The 20,220-nt window shown below is 41.4% G+C and overlaps 1 protein-coding gene across 4 annotated transcripts in view; it reads left to right on the top strand.

The window, feature by feature from the left end:
• The first annotated feature begins 1,342 nt into the window (after positions 1-1,342).
• The window catches only part of LOC131256992 (cytochrome b561, DM13 and DOMON domain-containing protein At5g54830-like), a 28,832-nt gene continuing 9,954 nt past the window's right edge, over positions 1,343-20,220 (top strand). For 2 of the 4 annotated variants that reach the window (XR_009177039.1, XR_009177041.1), the window contains exon 1: positions 1,343-1,617. Coding sequence is in view for 2 of the 4 variants with exons in the window: in XM_058258132.1 (XP_058114115.1) it covers positions 1,677-4,382 (2,706 nt within the window). In the remaining 2 variants the exon portion in view is untranslated. Of the gene's footprint in view, positions 4,760-20,220 lie in introns of those variants that run through there. The other 2 variants (XM_058258133.1, XM_058258132.1) reach the window with 2 other exon arrangements.

A 20,220-nucleotide genomic window follows, 5' to 3' on the forward strand; every position in this document is an offset into this window, starting at 1 on the left:
GGTTCAATCAGACTTTGAGTTGAGTGTACTCTGGCACGACTATGCAGTTTACCCACACATAAAAACTTAATTTAGACCCTCGATCACACTAGTAATAATGCTTGATTGAATTGGCGATAACACTAATCATCTCATCCATGCCATTTATCCACCCAACCAACTCATCTGTCCATCCAACCATCCAATCTTCCATCCTACCATCCATTATTATTTCAAAATATTGATAATACATGATATTTTATCGAAGAATTGTTGACTATTGGAAAGGAAACAAAAGAGTGTGGTCCTAATATTGCCTATGTTGTAATAATAATAATATTATGCAATTTTATCAATATTATTCTCGAAAAATTGAACCATCTACCCTTTAAAAATTTTGAAATAGAAATTTTTTTAACAAACAAGATTTGGGTGATATCAATTCACCAACGATATTGTTGAAACATCACACATAGAGTGGCAATACAAGTAACACCTAAAATTTACACAGCTGAAAATATTAGTGATACTTAGGGGTTGTTTGATTTTAATTTAATTTAGTAAATATATGTAAATAAGTAGCAGTGAATTTCTTCATCTGTTTGCAAGGGGATGAAATCCGTTAGGAATTTTGTCTCCAAAATTGGTCTTTTTTTTTTCTTTTTTTTTTGTAATATTGATTTAAAATTATGGACCCCATCATGATGTATGTGACTTATCCATACCATCCATCTTTTTTAACCACATATTTCATTGCATGAGCCCAAAAACGAGGCCAATCCAAAGCTCAAGTAGACCACAACTTAGAAAATAGTGGTCCAAGAAACATTGATCATTAAAAACTATTTTCTCTTTAGGGCTCACGGTGATTTTATTTGTCATCCAACTTGTTCGTAAGGTCACAAATTCATGAATAAAAGGGAAACAAACTTATCAACTTGTTCCTAAACTTATGGGTCCTCAAAAAGCTTTCAATTGTATGTGTTCAATTCCCACCATTTCGGATGGTGTGGTCCATTAGAGCTTTCGATTTGCCTTTTTTTCTTTAAAAAAAAAGCTCCTCATATAAAATTATATAAAATAATCAAGAGCCGATGGAATTAACCACGTGAATAAGACACAAACATCACGGTGTGCCTAACGATTTTAATGTTTTTCTCCTCGGGTTATACGGCCCCTTGCTATAAAAAAAAGGTGGCTGTCACCATCACTTTGGAAAACCAGTCATAAAAAAAAATTAAATAAATATGATCGATTTACTTCAATTAGAGGTACAACGAAAAAAATTAGACTACCCCTTATATTATAGCCTATAATGGGAATTTCTGATGGGGTGTGTCCCACCATATAAACGGCTCAGATATTCAGCACAAGTAACGCGTTGGCGGGAAAATGAAGCGTGTAAGACGTTGCATGTTGTGAACCCTTTTCTCCGTCGTATGTGAACGTATTCACTACGGCTTCCACACCTCCAGATTCCAAAAATCTCACGCCCACAACGAAACTCTCCGACAGCAAGCTATTTTTTTGTCAGAACGAAACTCCCCAACTACTATCTGTTTTGCCCACAACGATAGCAGTAGCAACAACAACAACTACTACAACCAAAGCAACTGCAACAACAAACCCTAGGTCCAGGTACTATTTCCCTATTCTCTCCCTCAGAAGTCATAGATCTGCAACTACATCTAATTCCCATGGCGGACTACCTAAATCTGTATTCCTCCTTCTTCCTTCTCCTCCTATTTTCCTCCTGCAACGCAATTTCCCTTCAAAACTGCTCGACCGAAAGTCCCTACAGTGGATTCCAATCGGACTTTTCCATGCTCCAGCACCAGCTCCGCGGCGTCTTCACCATAATCGACGGCTGCTCTTTCAAGGTCTCCGAATTCGACATGATCGACGGCTCCGATGTGGTTTGGTGGGGTTCGCGCGGCCCCGATCTGAGTAACCTCACCCTAGGATTCCAGCTCTCTGATCAACGCCTGAATCAGACTTATAAGAACAGTAGCTTCGTAGTGAGTCTGAAAAATCACACGTGGGATCAGATTGGGGTTGTCTCGGTGTGGGATCCCCCCACTGCGTCCGATTTCGGCCTCATTGTGATCAGGAACCCAATTAACGGATCGGATTCGATCTTGCCGGTCCCATCGCCGGGAAACAGTGATGGTAGTCGGAGAAAACGGACCTACAAACAGCCCACGATGTTTGATAACTGTAGGAGCCTATCCCCTGAATTCCGCGTCCGTTGGACGTTGAATTCGGAGAATGATTCGATCGATATCGGCCTTGAAGCAGCCATCGATTCCCGGTACTATATGGCATTTGGCTGGGCCGTACCTGGGTTGTCATCGTCACTTATGCTCCATGCTGATGTGGCAGTTACTGGATTCACAGAGGATGGCATGCCTTTTGCCGATGACTACTTCATTACTAAGTACAGTGAGTGCTTGCTGAACAAGGACGGTATTGTGCAGGGGGTGTGCCCTGACACCATGTATGAGGGGTCAGATAATGCGGAATTGGTTAACAATACCCGATTGGTTTACGGCCACAGGCGGGATGGAATTTCATTCGTCCGTTACACACGGTCGCTCATGTCCGCTGATCAGAAATATGATGTACCTGTGAATAGAACCAGCAACATGACTGTGATTTGGGCCTTAGGATTGATCAGGCCGCCTGATACACTACACCCATATTACCTGCCACAAAACCACGGGGGTCCTCGGCTTGTGACTTATGGGCATTTGAGTCTTAATGTTTCGGAGGAGGTAAATGATTGTTTTGGGCCACTGGAGGCGAAAGACATGGAAGACCAAGATCTTACTTTTGCAGATGTGAAGACTCCACTTGCCGTCACAGTGGGGCCCGCGTCGCATTATCCGAACCCCCCAAATCCGTCAAAAGTTTTTTATATTAACAAGAAAGAGGCTCCGGTGTTGAGAGTTGAACGTGGGGTTCCAGTGAAGTTCTTGATTCAGGCTGGGCATGATGTTGCTCTCTACATTACTTCTGATCCAATTGGCGGGAATGCTACTTCAAGAAATGGATCGGAGACTGTCTATGCAGGTGGGCCAGAAGCGGAGGGGGTCCCCTCCAGTCCAAAAGAGTTGGTTTGGTTGCCTGATCGGAATACTCCTGACCAAGTTTATTATCAGTCACTTTATGAGCAGAAAATGGGTTGGAAAGTTCAGGTGGTCGATGGGGGTCTTTCAGATATGTATAATAACAGCATCATTCTGGATGATCAGCAAGTCACATTGTTTTGGACATTATTGGACGGTTCGAATTCAATCTCAATTGCAGTCCGAGGCGAGAAAAAAAGCAGGTACCTTGCGATTGCATTTGGCAGTGGAATGGTGAATAGCTTTGCATATGTAGGTTGGGTTGACAACAGTGGTAAAGGTCGTGTGAGCACATACTGGATAGATGGCCGGGATGCACTGAGCCTGCATCCAACGCCCGAAAATCTGACAGACGTAAGATGCAAATTGGAAAATGGTATCATCACGTTCGAGTTTGTACGTCCATTGGCACCTTCCTGCAGTGGAAGGTTGGAGTGTAAAAATATTATTGATCCAATGGCGCCACTTAGAGTTGTGTGGGCCATGGGTGCTCAGTGGTCGGAGGACCATTTGAGTGAGCGGAACATGCATTCAGCCACGAGCAGCAGACCTGTCCGCGTCCTGCTTATGCGTGGGTCAGCAGAGGCTGAAGAGGATTTGCGCCCGGTTCTAGCTGTTCATGGGTTCATGATGTTTGTGGCTTGGGGTATTTTGCTTCCTGGTGGAATATTGGCAGCCAGGTACTTAAAGCATTTGAAGGGTGATGGATGGTACCAAATTCATGTTTACTTGCAGTATTCGGGACTCGCAATCATCCTACTTGGCATTCTTTTCGCTGCAGCTGAACTTCGGGGTTTTTTCATTAGCTCTGTACATGTGAAGTTTGGTGTGATTGCCATAATTTTGGCATATATGCAGCCAGTGAATGCATTTCTACGGCCCAAAAAGCTGGTTAATGGTGACGAAATCTCTTCGAGGAGGGTGCTTTGGGAATATTCGCATGTTATTGTTGGGAGGAGTGCGGTCGTGGCAGGGATGGGGGCACTTATTAGTGGGATGAAACATTTGGGAGAGAGATATGTGGGTGAAAATGTCCATGGACTTAACTGGGCTTTGATAGCATGGTTTTTTGTCGGTGCTTTAATGGTCGTGTATTTGGAGTATCGGGAAACACAGCGAAGAGGAAGAGAGAGTTTGGGAAATGGTAATTGGGTTTTGGGGAATAGTGAAGATGATGACTCTGTTGATCTTCTCCCTTCCAACCGAACATATACCCAGCGGGAATCACATCCTTCCGACAGAATGGAAGTTCAGCTTGAACCCATAAACAGATAGGCAATTTCGTTTCATTAGTTTCTGTTACAGACTTCCCACGTAGAAATTGTTTACTTATAGAGGAGTTTGGACCCATGCGGGTCCTGCTTGAGAGTACCCTTGCAATGCGGCGTATGGCTTCTATCGTGGTAGCTATGGTGCATGGTGGGACTTTGTTTACCTCCTAACAGTTTCATTGTAATGAGTTATTCTCCTGTGTCATGTAATTTGGATACACAATACAATATTTTGGTATAGAAAGGAAGGTTATATTTCTTCAGTATGCATTTTAAGATAATACTGGTCTATCTTGTGACTTGGATTGGTTCTTGTTGGACGGTAGAGAATTTCCCTGTACATTGTGTTTGAGAAATGCAAATCATAGTTCTGTTGCTTTAGGAAGTGTTGACATTTTGTGTTAAAAATAAAGTTATTTTGGTTGAATTTAAATAAATTTAGCATGTATTTATTTCTCGGTAAATAGTTTATATTCTTCTATTGATTTTTCTAACTCGTATTTGGTTTGTCGCAACCTTCTAACTAGGTGTTGCTCACTTCATATCTCACTCTGGACTTGCTCCCACCCCACTCCTACTTCCTAGCCATTTAGACTTGCTAACAGTTTGAAGCAGACACTTCCACTCTTCTCTTTATACTTGCAACCATTTCCAAACATGCACTTATTATAGACTTTTCAAAACTTCTTAAACAATGCAGCTGCTTTTTTTTTTTTCCCTTTTCCATTTGAGCTGTTTCAGACCAATCCTGTGAATGTATTAGTGTCTTTCCATACTGATTTCTTCATCCCATTCTTCGTAGATGATATTTCAAATTGAATAGATACAGTGCTTCTTGTTCTCTTACTTCCACCAATTTGTTTTTTATGTTGAAATACCAAGTTCACGTCTCCAGTTTAGATGCTGCTTGTTTTCTGGATGACTGGAGTTCATGACGAACCACTAACTCTTTTAACCCAACCCATCACACATATACCGAACTTCAATTTTAGGGCTCTTCCTTTTTATGAATACTAGGAAAGGCCATTATAATTTAGTCGTCCCCACTTGTTTAAACCAACTGTTCACAATTCAATGTACTTGTGCATCCAGATGCAGCCTCGAGGTTTCAACATTCAATACCAGTTGTGTTATAAAATTTTAGTGAAGTGTGAGAACAGAATTAATCCACTAATTTGTGATAGATTATGTTGTCTATATCTAGAAAATTCAACTCACTTCGGAAATATGCTACTGAACTGTTTTCCATTCACTATCATTTCGCACTAGCATGGAGATAACTTTTGAACTTCGCTTTTTCTATGGTGGCATCTTTGTAGAATTTGAGAAGAAGAGAACCTTTATTGGGATGAAGAGAATTTTATTTGATTCACTATATGCCCTAATCAGAGAAAAGATGGTTTTTGTCATTACATCAGTGGTCCAGGGTGGGAATTGGTTCACCTCCTCAAAAGTTTGTTATGAAATAAGCATTCTATGACTGTAATTTTAGGTTTAAATTTTCCCATTTGCAATTGAGATCGAGAGATTGAGGCCTTAGAATTGTTTTTGTTTCTGTTTTTTTTTTTTTTTTTCGTTATCCTATCTTTGAGGGTCTGAAAAACTATTAGTCTATGATGCCCAAATGCTTAAAAAAGGCTGTGTATTAAAGGCGCTAAGTGCACTCAAGGTGCAATGAGCATTTATTTGTGTTCTGTTATCACTGATAGGAACAGATGCGCAAACAAAAAAGAAGAAGAAGAAGATTTTCCTTCTTTCATAGCTTATAGTGCATGTCTCTTATCACTGATAGGAACAGAGCATGCAACATGCACTTGTTCATTGTGGATCAGCCGCTGCCACCTGTTTCGTGGACAGGTGGAAGAATTAATATCTAGGTATTCTGGTCATGAAATCCATTTCCTTCCAAAGGGATGGAATATGAAGATGGAGAAAGAAGAGCTGGAGGAATGGGAGGATGTTGGGAAAAAGAAAGGAAAACCAGGATCTTGCTAAGGTAAGAACAACATTGTTTGTGGATTGTTATCCTATTGAATTGGGGCATAACGGGCTTAAATACCACTTTGGTAAGTACGGAAAGGTATTTAATGCAGTAATCCCAGTTGATCACAAGTCAGGAACTGTCAGAGGGTTTGCCTTCATCGGGCACAGTAGCAGGGAGTGGAGGATGCGATTGAAGCTATTGATGGGAGAGTTGTGCAAGGAAGGAAGATAAAGGTAATATTGCAAAATATGGGCATGAGATTCGCAAATCTGGGAAACAAGGGAAGTCTTATAGCTTTAATTGCGAGACACCAGGAGATTGGAAACAGCTCAGCGGATCTGGGGGACCAGTGATATGTGTCAGGAATCCGGAGGAGGCTCTGGGCATGGGAATCTGATCCTTCAGGGACATTTTAGCAAGGTCTTCAAATACTGTAACATGGGGTGGAGGAGACTTTGAACCCCTGAAACAAAGTGACCAGAGCAAGATAGTGAAAACAGAACTGTCAGACGATAGGTAGTCACCGTCAATCTGTCCTTAATTGCTGGCATGCTCAAAGTTCACGAGCAGACATGTGCTCTTGGTTAATAGTGGAACATCACTCTGATGGGAAGATGACCAAATGGATTTGTCTCAGATGGGGCTTAAAGATGGAAAACTTTTCAATTGTATATTTAAACAGCTGGTATTGGTGGTTAGTAGTTGAACTAGGAATATTGCCAGACAGGCTACTAGAAGGAAGATCCTTCATGCTAACGGGGCCAGTCTGTTAGAATCAGAGGAAATTGGAATGTAGGTCTCTTGGTTTTTGAAGTGAATTGGGTCTTACTGTATGGAATCCCATTGGAGCTTTGGTTGGAAGAAGTAATAAGGGAATTGGGTTCGTGCCTAGGGTCTGTCGAAGAAATTGACCCGAAATCCCTCAGCAGAGAAATGGTGGCATATGCGAGGCTCAAAATCCACAGCAGAAGGCTGAATCTAATGCCAGAGATGGTGGAGCACAGGATGAAAGATCCGTCTCTACAATTAGGCGTATTCCAGAAGCTTGTAGCAATGAAAGCACGCTGCAGGAGGAGGCACACACCTATAGGGCCTCAATGTCTCAGGACGAGGAAGATGGTGCAGCTGATTCATTACTCCTGTAGACCATTAGTGTTTGTGGAGGTTGATGGGACACGTGTCCATTAGATGGAGAGGCAGTTTGCGCCACATGCCTTGTACATGGAGAAACACGAGAGAGAGAACATTATTTGTAGGTATGATGGTGGAAGTCTTCAAGACCCTCTCTCTTACAAGGATACCGTCGTAGCAAGTGAAGGTTCTGTGCAAGGGCCCCTTAGACTCATCAAGTCGAGATCCGAACCGTTGCTCATGGGAAGGGTTGAAGCAGGCAACATGTCTGGAGGCCTTTACCCCCTTCTTTCTTACAACGCCACATCTTTTGATGAATATATCTCAATGGGCTATTCCCGAGTGTCATCGGCTTCTGACGCAGGACAATTACCTACTTGCCCTAAAAGCTCGAACTGTTAGAGCATGGCGAATCAATCCATTTATCTTGTAGCCCAGGCCAGAATTACACATGATTTTCTTTTTATTTTCATGATATTTGTGATGAATATAGTGACGTTCGTGTTTTTTTGTTAAATATCTTAATTCGGTTATCTGATCTCACATGTTACTTAATTCATGTATTGGTCCTGCATCAAATTTGGTATCAGAGAACAGTTTTAGCGTAGGTTAGTCTATTGTCAATCCGTCTTTGTGGTGGAAATTTTCTACAAAAACCCTTTTTCTAGGTTTTGTTGAGTCCCGCGTGATCGGCTTTGCGAAGGGGACAATATTTCGTTGAGTTAGTCAGACCTATTTTTTAGGTTTTGTTGAGTCCCCATATATATCTAGGCCATATAGGATTTTTGTGTCGCATCTAGGGTTTCCTTTTAGAGTTTCCTTATGTATGCCCACTTGTTCAGGACGTGGTTTTGATTTACATCCCAATATGAATCTGGAGCAGATTGCCAAGGCCCTTAATGCTATTAATAACCGTCTGACGACCATTGAAGCACACAATAGAACCACTGCCACTCAATTAATTGTGACCAATGTACGTGTTAATTAACTTGAGGCCTCCTTACAGGCAAACCCCAGTACTGGGTGATGACATTTAATCTCAGGCTGGAAATCAAGTTGATAGGCGGGAGCATGATCGTGGTCAAGGCGTTGGCCGTGGTCGAGCACACGTGCCACCACCACGTGAGGAGCGTTATGAGCATTATGATCCAGATGCACAAGTCATGAAAGGTGTGAAAGTTCATGCCCCCAGTTTTGATTGTCGCTTGGACCTCAAAGCATTCCTTGATTGGTTGACAAACATGGACCACTATTTTGAGTGGTATGATATGTCTGATACCCGTCAAGTAAGATTTGCCAAGATGAAGTTGATGGGCCAAACCAAACTTTTTTGGACCAACATGGAGCATAAAATTGAAAGGAAAGTAAAGCCCACAGTTGTGCATTGGGCCGAGATGAAAGAAGTCCTTAAAGAAAAGTATCTCCCTCTTTCTTATCGTCAAAGGCTCCTAATCCAGTGGCAGGCTTTGCGCAAAGGATCCATGACCGTTCCAGATTACATCGCTAAGTTTGAGGAGGACCTGATGGTTACATTGTCCAGATTTAGGATGTGCCTCCGATTTGAGATCTAACTAGAACTTTATTCTCGTGATGTTGGTACATTGGAGCATATGTACCAAGTGGTACAAGACATTGAACACTACCTCAAGGCATCAGTTGGTAAGCGTTATGACTCTCAGGGTCCAAGTGTCAAGACTTACTCTCAATGGGCTAAGCCTAACATGGGGAATTAGTCTAGGCCCCAAATTGGGTCCCAACCCAACCCTAGAGATGTCACAGGAAAGGGGATAACAAATGCTAGCTCTAGGGGAGGTGAGCAAATGCAATGCTTCAATTGCCATGGGATTGGTCACTATGCGCATCAATGTCCATCAAAAGAGGAACAAAACCCTGGTAATTGATGATGATGAGAAAGAAGGAGATGAACAGGGCGATCTTGAAGAAGAATTTTATCAGCCCAACATCAATGGTGCTAATGATGAAGAAGTAGAAGGAGAAGAGACTACACCACTTGTAGTAGTCAGGTGCGCCTTGACCAATGCTAAGGAGAATGATGATTGGCGTCGAACTATGATATTTTACACCTATGCAAAATGTGGAGAGAAGAATTGCAAGGTGATTGTCGATAGTGGCAGTTGTACCAATGTGGTCTCCACTAGCACTTTGTCCCGTTTGGGGTTGAAACCTGAACCGCACCCTCAGCCCTATAAAGTATCATGGGTGGATGCATCGTCCATACCTGTTACCCAGCGATGTCTCGTGCCCGTTAATTTTGGATCCTATTCAGATTCGCTATGGTGTGATGTTCTACCTATGGACGTTAGACACAACATTTTGGGATGGCCTTGGCTATTTGACCACGATGTGATGATATAGGGCCGCTCAAATGTATGTTCATTCATAAATCAAGGTAAAAAGATATCTTTAGTTCCTATCCCACCAAAAAGCAATGCGAAGAAGAAAACTGAGGGAAAGTCGGGGAACCCAAGGGATATGAGGAAATCCCAACCTAAGGCTTTCCATGTGATCAACGCCAAGGAGTTTGAGAGAGAGACTACGGTGGATTTGATGGCGTACGCCTTAGTGGCGAGAGAAATTACACCCGAGGTTAGTGTAGAGGGACCCCCTGAGGTGAAGCCAGTTATGGATGAGTTTCACGATGTATTTCCAGAGGACTTACCAGATGAGCTTCCACCCATGAGGGACATCCAACATGCTATTGATCTTGTCCCTGGGTCGACTCTACCAAACCTTCCTCATTATCGAATGAACCCTTTGGGGTATGAGGAGTTGAAGAGGCAAGTAGATGAACTCCTCAGAAAGGGTTTCATTACGGAGAGTATGAGTCCATGCGCCGTGTCAGCGCTTTTCACGCCCAAGAAAGATGGCACGTGGCACATGTGTGTGGACAGTCGAGCCATCAATGAAATCACGGTCAAGTACCGATTTCCCATACCACGTCTTGATGATATGTTAGACATGATGGCGGGTGCCACAATCTTTTCGATGATTGACCTCAAGAGCAGGTATCACCAAATACGTATACGCCTAGGAGATGAGTGGAAGTCAACCTTCATGACGAATGATGGGCTATACGAATGGCTAGTCATGCCCTTTGGCTTGACTAACGCCTTGAGCACATTTATGAGAGTGATGACCTAGGTGTTGAGACCCTTTATGGGTAAGTTCCTTATGGTATATTTTGATAACATTCTTATGTATAACACATCAAAGGAACAACACCTCCACCATCTGAGGCAAGTTTGCGGGGTCCTCAAAACTGAAAAGCTGTACGCTAACCTTAAGAAGTGTACATTTATGTCAAAGAGCGTTATCTTCTTAGGGTTCATCGTATCATTTGAGGGCATGAGAGCGGACTCTGAGAAAGTTTGTGCCATAGTTGAATGGCTTGAACCGTGCAATATTCATGAGGTGCGAAGCTTTCATGTCTTGACAACCTTCAATAAGTGATTCATTAAAGGATTTAGCTCCATTATGGCTCCCATCACGGATTGCATCAAGAAAGGGGAGTTTGTATGAACTAAAGTTACCTCTAAAGCTTTTAAGGAGATTAAAGGCAAGATGAGCGAAGCTCCCGTCATGCGCCTTCCAGACTTTTCTAAAGTCTTTGAGGTCGCATGTGACGCATCTGAGGTAGGTATAAGTGGTGTGCTTAGTCAGGAAGGGCACCCTGTTGCTTATTTTAGTGAGAACTTGAATGAGGCAAAGCAACGATATTCCACCTATGACAGAGTATTATGCGGTCGTCCAATCCTTGTGCCATTGGCGGCATTATTTATTACCACAAGAATCTGTCTTATTCTTTGATCACGAGGCCTTACTTTACCTTGGTTCCCAGAAGAAACTAAACCCTAGACATGCTAAATGGGTCCAATTTCTTTAGGAATACTCTTTCGTTTTTAAACATAAGGCTGGGGTTGAGAACAAACCTGCCGATGCCCTTAGTCGTTGGGTGACTCTTATCCAAAGTATGAGAATGGAAGTGACTGGGTTTGATCGGCTGAGAGAGGAGTATCCTACATGCTCAGATTTTGGAGATTTGTATGCGTCACTACGAGATGGTCAGTCTACTGACAGTCGCGGGTTGTCATCATCGATGAGTTCCTATTTAAAGCTGACAGACTCTGCATTCCTCCTACCTCCCTTCGTGATTTCTTAGTTTGGGAACTTTATGCAGGAGGGGTAGCTGGTCATTTGGGGAGGGACAAGACCATTGCCCTTGTGGAGGATATATTTTATTGGTCAAGTTTTAAGCGAGATGTAGCTAAGATTGTTGGGTAGTGCAGGACTTGTCAACTGGCAAAGCAGAGGAAGCAAAATACAGGATTGTAGATGCCTTTGCCAGTACCCCATGCTTCGTGGTAGGATATTAGTATGGATTTCGTGTTGGGCTTACTGAAAACTATCAAAAAACATGATTCAGTATTCGTGGTTGTTGACTGTTTTTCGAAAATGGCCCATTTCATTCCATGCTCGAAAACGTTGGATGCCTCCAATGTGGCTAAGCTTTTCTTTGGGGAGGTAGTGCGTTTACATGGTCTACCTAAGACCATAGTGTCTGATCGTGATGTGCGCTTTATGAGCTTTTTTGGAAGACAGTATGGCACATGATGGGGACAAGGCTTCAATTTTCATCTGCTTATCACCCTCAGACATACGGTCAAACTGAAGTTGTCAATAAGAGTCTTGGAAATTTGCTTGGATGTCTTGTCGGTGATCATGTCCGAACTTGGGATACCGTTTTGCCTATAGCCGAGTTAGCATACAATAGTTCCATCAATAGGTCTATAAGCATGAGCCCATTTGAGTTTGTGCATGGCTACAAACCTAGGAAACCTGTAGATCTCATATCTATTTTGTGTCTCATAGGCCATCTGAGTCTGCACATGAGTTTGCACGTCATATACATGAGTTACATAGTGAGGTCAGGAAGCGAATTAATGTAAATAATGAAAAATACAAAGCGTTTGCTGATTCTTATCGTAGGTTTCATGAATTTTAAGTTGGAGATTTTGTCATGGTTCGCATGAGGCCTAAGCGGTTCCCACATGGGGCCATTAAAAAGTTACAAGCGCGTAGCGCAGGACCATACAAAATAATGCAGAAATTGGGTCCTAATGCGTATGTAGTAGACCTTCCACCTACCATGGGAATTAGTTCTACTTTTAATGTGGAAGATCTAGTACAATACAAGGGTTCTGCCACTTCACCTGTTGATCCATCCACAAACCCTCTCACAGACCATGACCTAGTCTCAAATCCATGGCCCTTACCTGACCACTCATCAGAGCCATTACCACCTTTACCTTCCTTGCCTACTCGAAGCGAACAGATAGAAGACATACTGGATACACATGCAGTTTCCACTCGACATGGAGGATTTCAGAAATTCCTTGTCAAGTGGAAGTACAGGCGGATCTCCGACAGTACGTGGATTATAGAGGACGAGCTACAACATTTATATCCAGACATTTTGGAGCGTTACAGGAGTTTTAGTCCGCTCGAGGCGAACGCTTCTTAGCCGAGGAGAGTTGATGAGGACATCACGTCACTTATGTACGTATCAGAGGAGGAGGCGGGCCGCGCCACTTTTCCTGTGGCTAGGCGAGTACTTGTGATCGTGCTGAAGACCCCATGTGCATGTGCGAGCATCTAGAAGACCCCACACTGGGAAGATGCGCATGAGCTGCTTATGGAGTGATCCAGATCGTTGGATCGGAATGACGCGACGATTGACCATCGGATTGGATGGATCACATGATTAGGCCATTGATCGTTGATCATTTACATCAGTTTTAGACTTTATTATATTTTAGGATTTAGTTTTTGATTATTTTATATTTGGACACATTATGGGTGTTTTAGTTGATTTTATTTAGACTAGGGCTATTTTCGTTAAAGCTGACATGGAGATTTTTGTAGTTTTTGAAACTTCTTGGATCTATAAAATGAGGAGGGTGTGTGACCTCTCCCTCATCGAATTTCGTGATAGAAAAAGAAAAGAAAAGAGAAAACCTCTTGCTTTCTTCTCCCATCTTCATGCGATTTGAAGATACTTCCATGCGATTTGGAAGGAAGATTGGTGCGAGGCTAATCTTCATCAACGGAGGTGCGGGGTCTCCATCTATTCCCACACCGTCTTCCTTTTTCTTCCCCATTCAGGTATTCTCTTCAGGTTCTTAATTCTCTCATCCCAAATCTTCGTTTTCTCCAAAACCCAACTTTCCCATGCCCATCCACAAACCAAACCCTAACTGCCCTAAAACTATCCTCTCACACCACACGTGTGACCGTACTGCCACACATGTGAATCCCACTTGCTCCTTTTGGCTTCCCACCCTCATTATATCAAATCCCATTCTTCCATCCCCGAAACCCTAACCCTAACCTAAAATCCCTAACTTTCCTCAAATTACCCAAACCCTAATTTTCACCCCGGGTTGTATTAGGTTTCTTCTTTTGAAATAGACTATATCCTATGCTAATTGGATGTCCCCACATCCATTAGATCCTAGTTTCGTTTTATTTAATGATCTTATGTTACGATGTTCGTAGCTTAGGCCAGGATTACGCATGATTTTCTTTTGATTTTCATGATATTTGTGATGAATATGGTGACGTTTGTGTTTTTTTCTGAAATATCTTAGTTCGGTTTTTTTGATCTCACATGTTACTTAATTCATGCATCGGTCCTGCATTAGCTTTGCTCTGAAGAACAAAAGCCAATGCGATCCTAGAGATCTGAAGGGTGAGCTAGTGCAGTTAGCAGCCTCAAACGATATCCAAGCAAGCTTAGTGGATCGTTCAAGTTCTCAGGCTGTGGAGGGGACAATAGCTTTGAATCAATTAGAAGCATGTAGCCAAATGGACATGACAGAGCAATCACTTATCACTGTTGATCACCACTCACCAGAGTAGGGTCAAAAAGATGGGAAGCATTTCAAGCTCTTGTTGATGTTGGGAAGTGAATCAGAACTTCCTTTGGGAGCAGCGTTGGGGATTATTATTTAATTGTCCAATTCAGGGAGGAAAGGGATATAAAAAGCAGAGGGTGGGGAAAGGAATAGTCTATAGAAGGAAGCTTAAAGGCAACCACGAACTAGAGAACCTGAATCGTTGGTCAATTATGATAAGAAAAGTAATGAGTAGGTGGGCACTCAGTTTCTAGAAATGAGTTGCTTTCCTTGCAAAATTGGGTATGGGATATAGCAGGAGGTGATCAATGAAGATCATATCCCGGAATGTTAGTGGGTTGGGATGCCCGTCAGAAGGGCACTTGTAAAGTAAACATGTCAGGCTAACAGGGCATAAATCATGGTGTTTCAAGACAAAAAGATGCAATTGCCTAATTTGTTGTTGCCGTGATCTATCTGGGTAAATTGTGTGTCAGGTTGGGTGCTTTTGATGTTGTCTGAGGCCTTAGGTGGTATTGCAGTTGGGCAGAATACATCAGCACTAACTAAAATTGATACGATCATTGGTAGGTTCTCTCTCTGTTCTATTCAAAGAAAGTTTGGGGAGATCCTCTTGGGCATTAACTGTGGTGTATGGGCCATGCTGTCATTACTTGAGTGCTGAATTCTTTGAAGGGCTGAATAGAGTAAGATCCAGATAGAACTGGCATTGATGTGTGTGTGTGTGGACTTTAATGTCATCTGGTTTCCACACGAAAGAAGAGGAGGGTGCAGGAGAGAGAGGATTCTCAGATTGGATTGACAGTCATCCACTGATTGATTTGCCTCTAGGTGGTTGTCGTTTTACTTGGTCAAACCAGAGGATTTGACAACATGGAGGCTTGATAGGTTCCCGATCTCTGGGGATTGGGAGAAAAATTACCCTGGGGCCATGTGATATGCGTCCCAAAGTGAGTCTTTGATCACTACCTGGTACTGCTTGGGACTCGTATGGGTATTTGAGGCCCTGTTCCTTTCCGTTTTGAGCTAATACGGCTTGAAGAGGAAGGTTTTGCTGAGATGATTCGGAATTGGTGGTCTTCCAACAAAATCAAGTAGGTTTCAGGTTTTCATTGAATCTGAAAAAGCTGAAAGAATTCATCAAAACTTGGGATCATTTCAAACCGGTGGAAGATGCTAAAAATGCCATTCTACAAGAGATCCATGTTTTGAATATCAAGGAAGTTTTTTTTTTTTTGGAAAGATAATGTTACCAGGGATTGAACCCTGGATCAATCACATACACTACACTGTTTCTACCAGCTCATCGAATGAGCCAGAGACACATGGAAGAATGTAACTAGTGGCAATCCTTGAAATTCGAATACCCAAGGAAGACACATGAAGAGGAAATTAAGTGAAGGCGAAGATAGTGAGCGATTTGGCTAGAACAACGTGGTAGAAACACCAAGTACTTACAAAGAATCAATAGAATTCATTGTCTCAAAGTGGATGAGGAAAGGGTGGAATATAAGCAAGGGATTTGTAATGCAATGGTTGAATATTACAAGAATCTCCTGTCAACAGATAATAGGGATAGACCAAGCTTGATTATTTAGAATTTGGCTGAATTGGCAAGGAAGGTACAACTTGTGCTGTATGCCCATTCAAAGAGATGGGGATATTTGAAGCGGTACTCATTTTGTGAAGGACAAAGCGCTAGGGCCTGGTGGTTTACCCATGGCTATTTTCCAAGTGATCTGGGAAACACTGAAAAGTGATCTGGTCGACCTTATTTCAGAATTTTATAATGGAGGTGTGCTTAGAAAAGACATGGTGGCTTCTTTTATTGTTCTTATCCCTAGAAAAGGAGTCATATGTCTAAAAGACTTTCGGATGATCAGTCTCATTAGAAGTCTATATAAAATATTGGTAGAAGTTATTAACATCTAGCATTGAGAAGGTTCTTGTTGGGCATTATTTCCAAGGTACAAGGGGCATTTCTTTTTGGCAGGAAAATTGTTGATGGGGGGCCAACTGCTCAAGAATGTGTCGAGTTGAGGCATAGAGAGGGCAAGCATAAAATTGGTGTGTAAAGCAGACCTTGATTAAGTTTTCTTGTAGTTTCTTTTGCAGCGTATGATTTTGGTCTAAAATGGTGAAGCTGGATAACAACATGTGTTTCTTCAGCTCATTACTAAGTAATTGTAACCTGTGTTTCGAGTATATATATCTGTTAACTCAGCTCGGCGATACGAAACCTGGCTTAAGATCCATTTTTCATGGTATTGTGCAATATATCGCACGATATTGCAATATATTGTGGATAATGTGATACTGTGTGATATATCCACCCTCTCCTTTTACAAGTTCTTAATGTATCGTGTGATACATCAATACTGAGTGTGATATCAAAAGGGATAAAAGGAAACTGACGCTAGTTTGTTTGGAAAATTTGCAAAAATTCACAAAAATTGATTTTTATATATATATATATATATATATATATATATATATATATATATATATATATATATATATATATAAATTTTTGCAAAAGAAAACTTCTTCCTAGTACATTATAAGGTAATTTTGACCAATACACTCTAGTTTGTTGGAAGAAAATCTTCAAAATTTCTCCGAAATCACGATCGAAAGCTTCTTGGGGCCGAATTCTAAAAGTTGTGTATTTTTTAGTTTTGATTCTTTTTTTTCTTTTTTTTTGTTTTTTTTTTTTTGTTTTTATATGTTGTAAATAGTGTCAAATGGTAAGAAATTCATGATTCTTCATGTTTTGCATGAAAAATTATGGATTTGAAACTTCAAATTTGAGATTTGGGAGAGATGGGCAGAGTTGCAGAAAATTGGGGAAAAATCAAAATTTCCCTAATTGTTCCCAAATCGGTTGCGATCTTAGTATCCAAACACGAAATCAAACATGTATATAACTTGATCTACACATTCTTGGCAATTTGAGGATTTTTCGGAAAAAAATAATTTTAAAGTAAAAAGTAATATATATATATATATATATATATATATATATATATAAAATTTGAAATCCACAAGTATATTTCTAGCTTTTTACTTCTTTTTCTTATGAATGTAATGCTTATATTTGCATACACATCTTCTTTCATTTATAAATTTTATGAATTGACTTTGAATGTAGTTGCATCAGTTTAGTTAGACAACGCATAGATTACGACTCTGTATAAAGGAAACCTATTATGTGCACTTGTTTTTAGTGATTTTTTTAAAGTGTGTATTGGTGTCTTTTTTTACAATCCTTGAAGTTTCATCGAAAAATTTGACTAATTTCTCAATGTTTCCCTATGTTTCCCAACAACAGTGATAAATTACGTGATACAACCTATATCTCTAGTGCCATAACCGATATGTATTCGTATCCCAAGGGTGCGATACATTACACAATAACGATACGAAAAACATTGATTATAAGTTGGTAACTGGGTCTTCAAAAGGCTTCTCTAGGGCTTTGAGAGGGATCCGACGAGTGGATCCCCTCTCCCCCTACTATTCATTGTTATCGCATAAGAGCTTAATAAGATGATTGGAAGAGCAATGCAGGAATGTCTGGTTAGCAGTTTCTTGGTCAATAGAAACAACCTTTAGGTATCCCATCTCCAATATGTAGATGATACAATACTTCTCCATATTGCTAATGAAGAGCATGTAGCCAGCTTAGGGTTAAGATGGTTTGAAATTGTATATGGGTAAAACGTCAACATGTTGAGAAGTGAGATGTTAGGCATCTACATTCAAGAGTTAGAGGTGTCTGCTCTGGCTTCAGTTTTCGGATGCAAGGTAGATAGCTCTCCCTTCACTTGGTCTAACACTATGCATTGGGAAACCTCCTAAATGGCTTCGTGATTCTATTAAAAAGAGTTGAAAGGAAATTATCGTCTTGGAAAAGCATCTTTTGCTAGGGGTCATTTAACTCTTATCAAAACAACTATCAAACATGCTAATTAATTTCATGTCTCTTTTCCAATGCCCAGTGTCAGTTATATACCACTTAGAAAGACTGTGAAGGGATTTCCTTCAGAGAGAAATGGAAGAAAAGAAGTTGACTCGATTGGATAGAACATGTGTGAAAACCACAAGAATTTGGAGGGAGTTAAAGATCTCAAAATAATGAACCCTGCCCTGCTTGGCAACTGGTTGTGAAAGTTTGGCTCAGAAGTGGACAGTTTATGGAAACTACTTATTGTGCACAAAGATGGTACACAAGGAATGAAGGTTCATGGCCAGCTTGTCGTTGTATAGGGTGTTAAGAATAATGGAAGGTGGTAATGGGAGGCACAATATTCAGGAAAGGAATTATAGTTGCAATGGGCGAAGACAAGATTCTGGAAAGATTCTTGGCTTGATGATAGACTGCTTTTCCTCAATTGGTGGTCTCTATAGCCTAGCCATCAACAAGGGGGAGATGATCTCCCAATGTTTTAGCTTCCTGGATGGTGTACTTTCTGGGTCTCCTACTTTTCGATGAAACGTCAGCGGTGATGAGTTTGTTAGGCTGCATGCCTGATTGCATAATTTTTCTTTGGATCCTATGGTTGAAGATAGATGGAGATGGAAAGGGGAGAAATCAAGATCTTTCACTATTTAATATTTATATCGATTCATTAAGATAAGCGAGAGATTACCTCATACTGATCTGCTAGCCTGTTTATGGTGATTCCATGGTCCCATGAGGTTCATAGTCTTTGGTTGGCTTGTTGTTGATAACAAAGTCCTAATTGTGGACCATTTGAGGAACAAGAAGATGATTGTTATGATGCTGCCCATTATGCCCCAAGGATGCAGAATCTATTAATCATCCCTTTATTCGTTGTCAAATGGCGTCATCAGTAGGGATGTACATCGAGTCGAACCAAGTTGAGTTGGCTTCAGCTCGACTCGGCTCGGCCACTAGCTCACCTCAGCTTGAACTCGGCTCGGCTCGGTCCTCGTGCCTGACTGACCATCTTGGCTTGGTTCGGTCAGCAGCTCGGGCCAGTTCTAGTCGAGTTCGAGCCAAGATCGAGCCGAGTTCGCCTATACAGCATTTTCACAAACACATGGACTGCACCTTCAAATTCTCACTGAATGTAAAACACCAGCAACAGTTTTATAGGTATTTCATCAAACTCCTTGTAAGCAACATCAAAATCAAGAAAAAGGGGGATCTGTTTGATAAAACATACCTTCCTTGTCACCAGCCGACACTTCGTTGAGTCATTTCATCAAACACTTGGTGAGCAACATCAGAGAATACCTGAGTCAATCTGAGTCGAGCTGGGTTCAAGCTATATATCGAACCAAGTCAAGTCAAGCTGGGGCCAGCTCGAACTCAGCTCGAACTCATTTTTGAGCTCTAAAAACTAGCTCGACTCAAATTGAACTCAACTTCAAACCGAGCCGATTCGAGCTTTTTCGAGCCGAGTCGAGTGAGTTGACTGAGCTAGCTCGGTTCGTGTACACCCCTAGTCATTAGTTTGGAATGAGATGCTACATTTTTTCAAAGTATTTGGGTAATGCCTGGATCTATCAAAGGTCTCTCAACCATGGTCATGGGAGGTTTGGGGAAAATATTGCTTTCCTGTCAGTTTTGTGGTCCATTTGGATGGAAAGAAGCAACAGAGTCGTCAATAAAAATTGGAAGAAGCTGAAGTGGCTTTCAAAGGCAAAAGGAAGATCGATAATGTGAGCCTACAGGAATTCTCTTTTCATGACTTGAAAGTAGAGTTATTTCGATGTGCATGTACAATTGGAAAAGAAGATATTTCACATTTGACAAGTGTAAT

Source organism: Magnolia sinica, chromosome 9 (genome assembly GCF_029962835.1).
Source record: "Magnolia sinica isolate HGM2019 chromosome 9, MsV1, whole genome shotgun sequence".
NCBI lineage: Eukaryota > Viridiplantae > Streptophyta > Magnoliopsida > Magnoliales > Magnoliaceae > Magnolia > Magnolia sinica.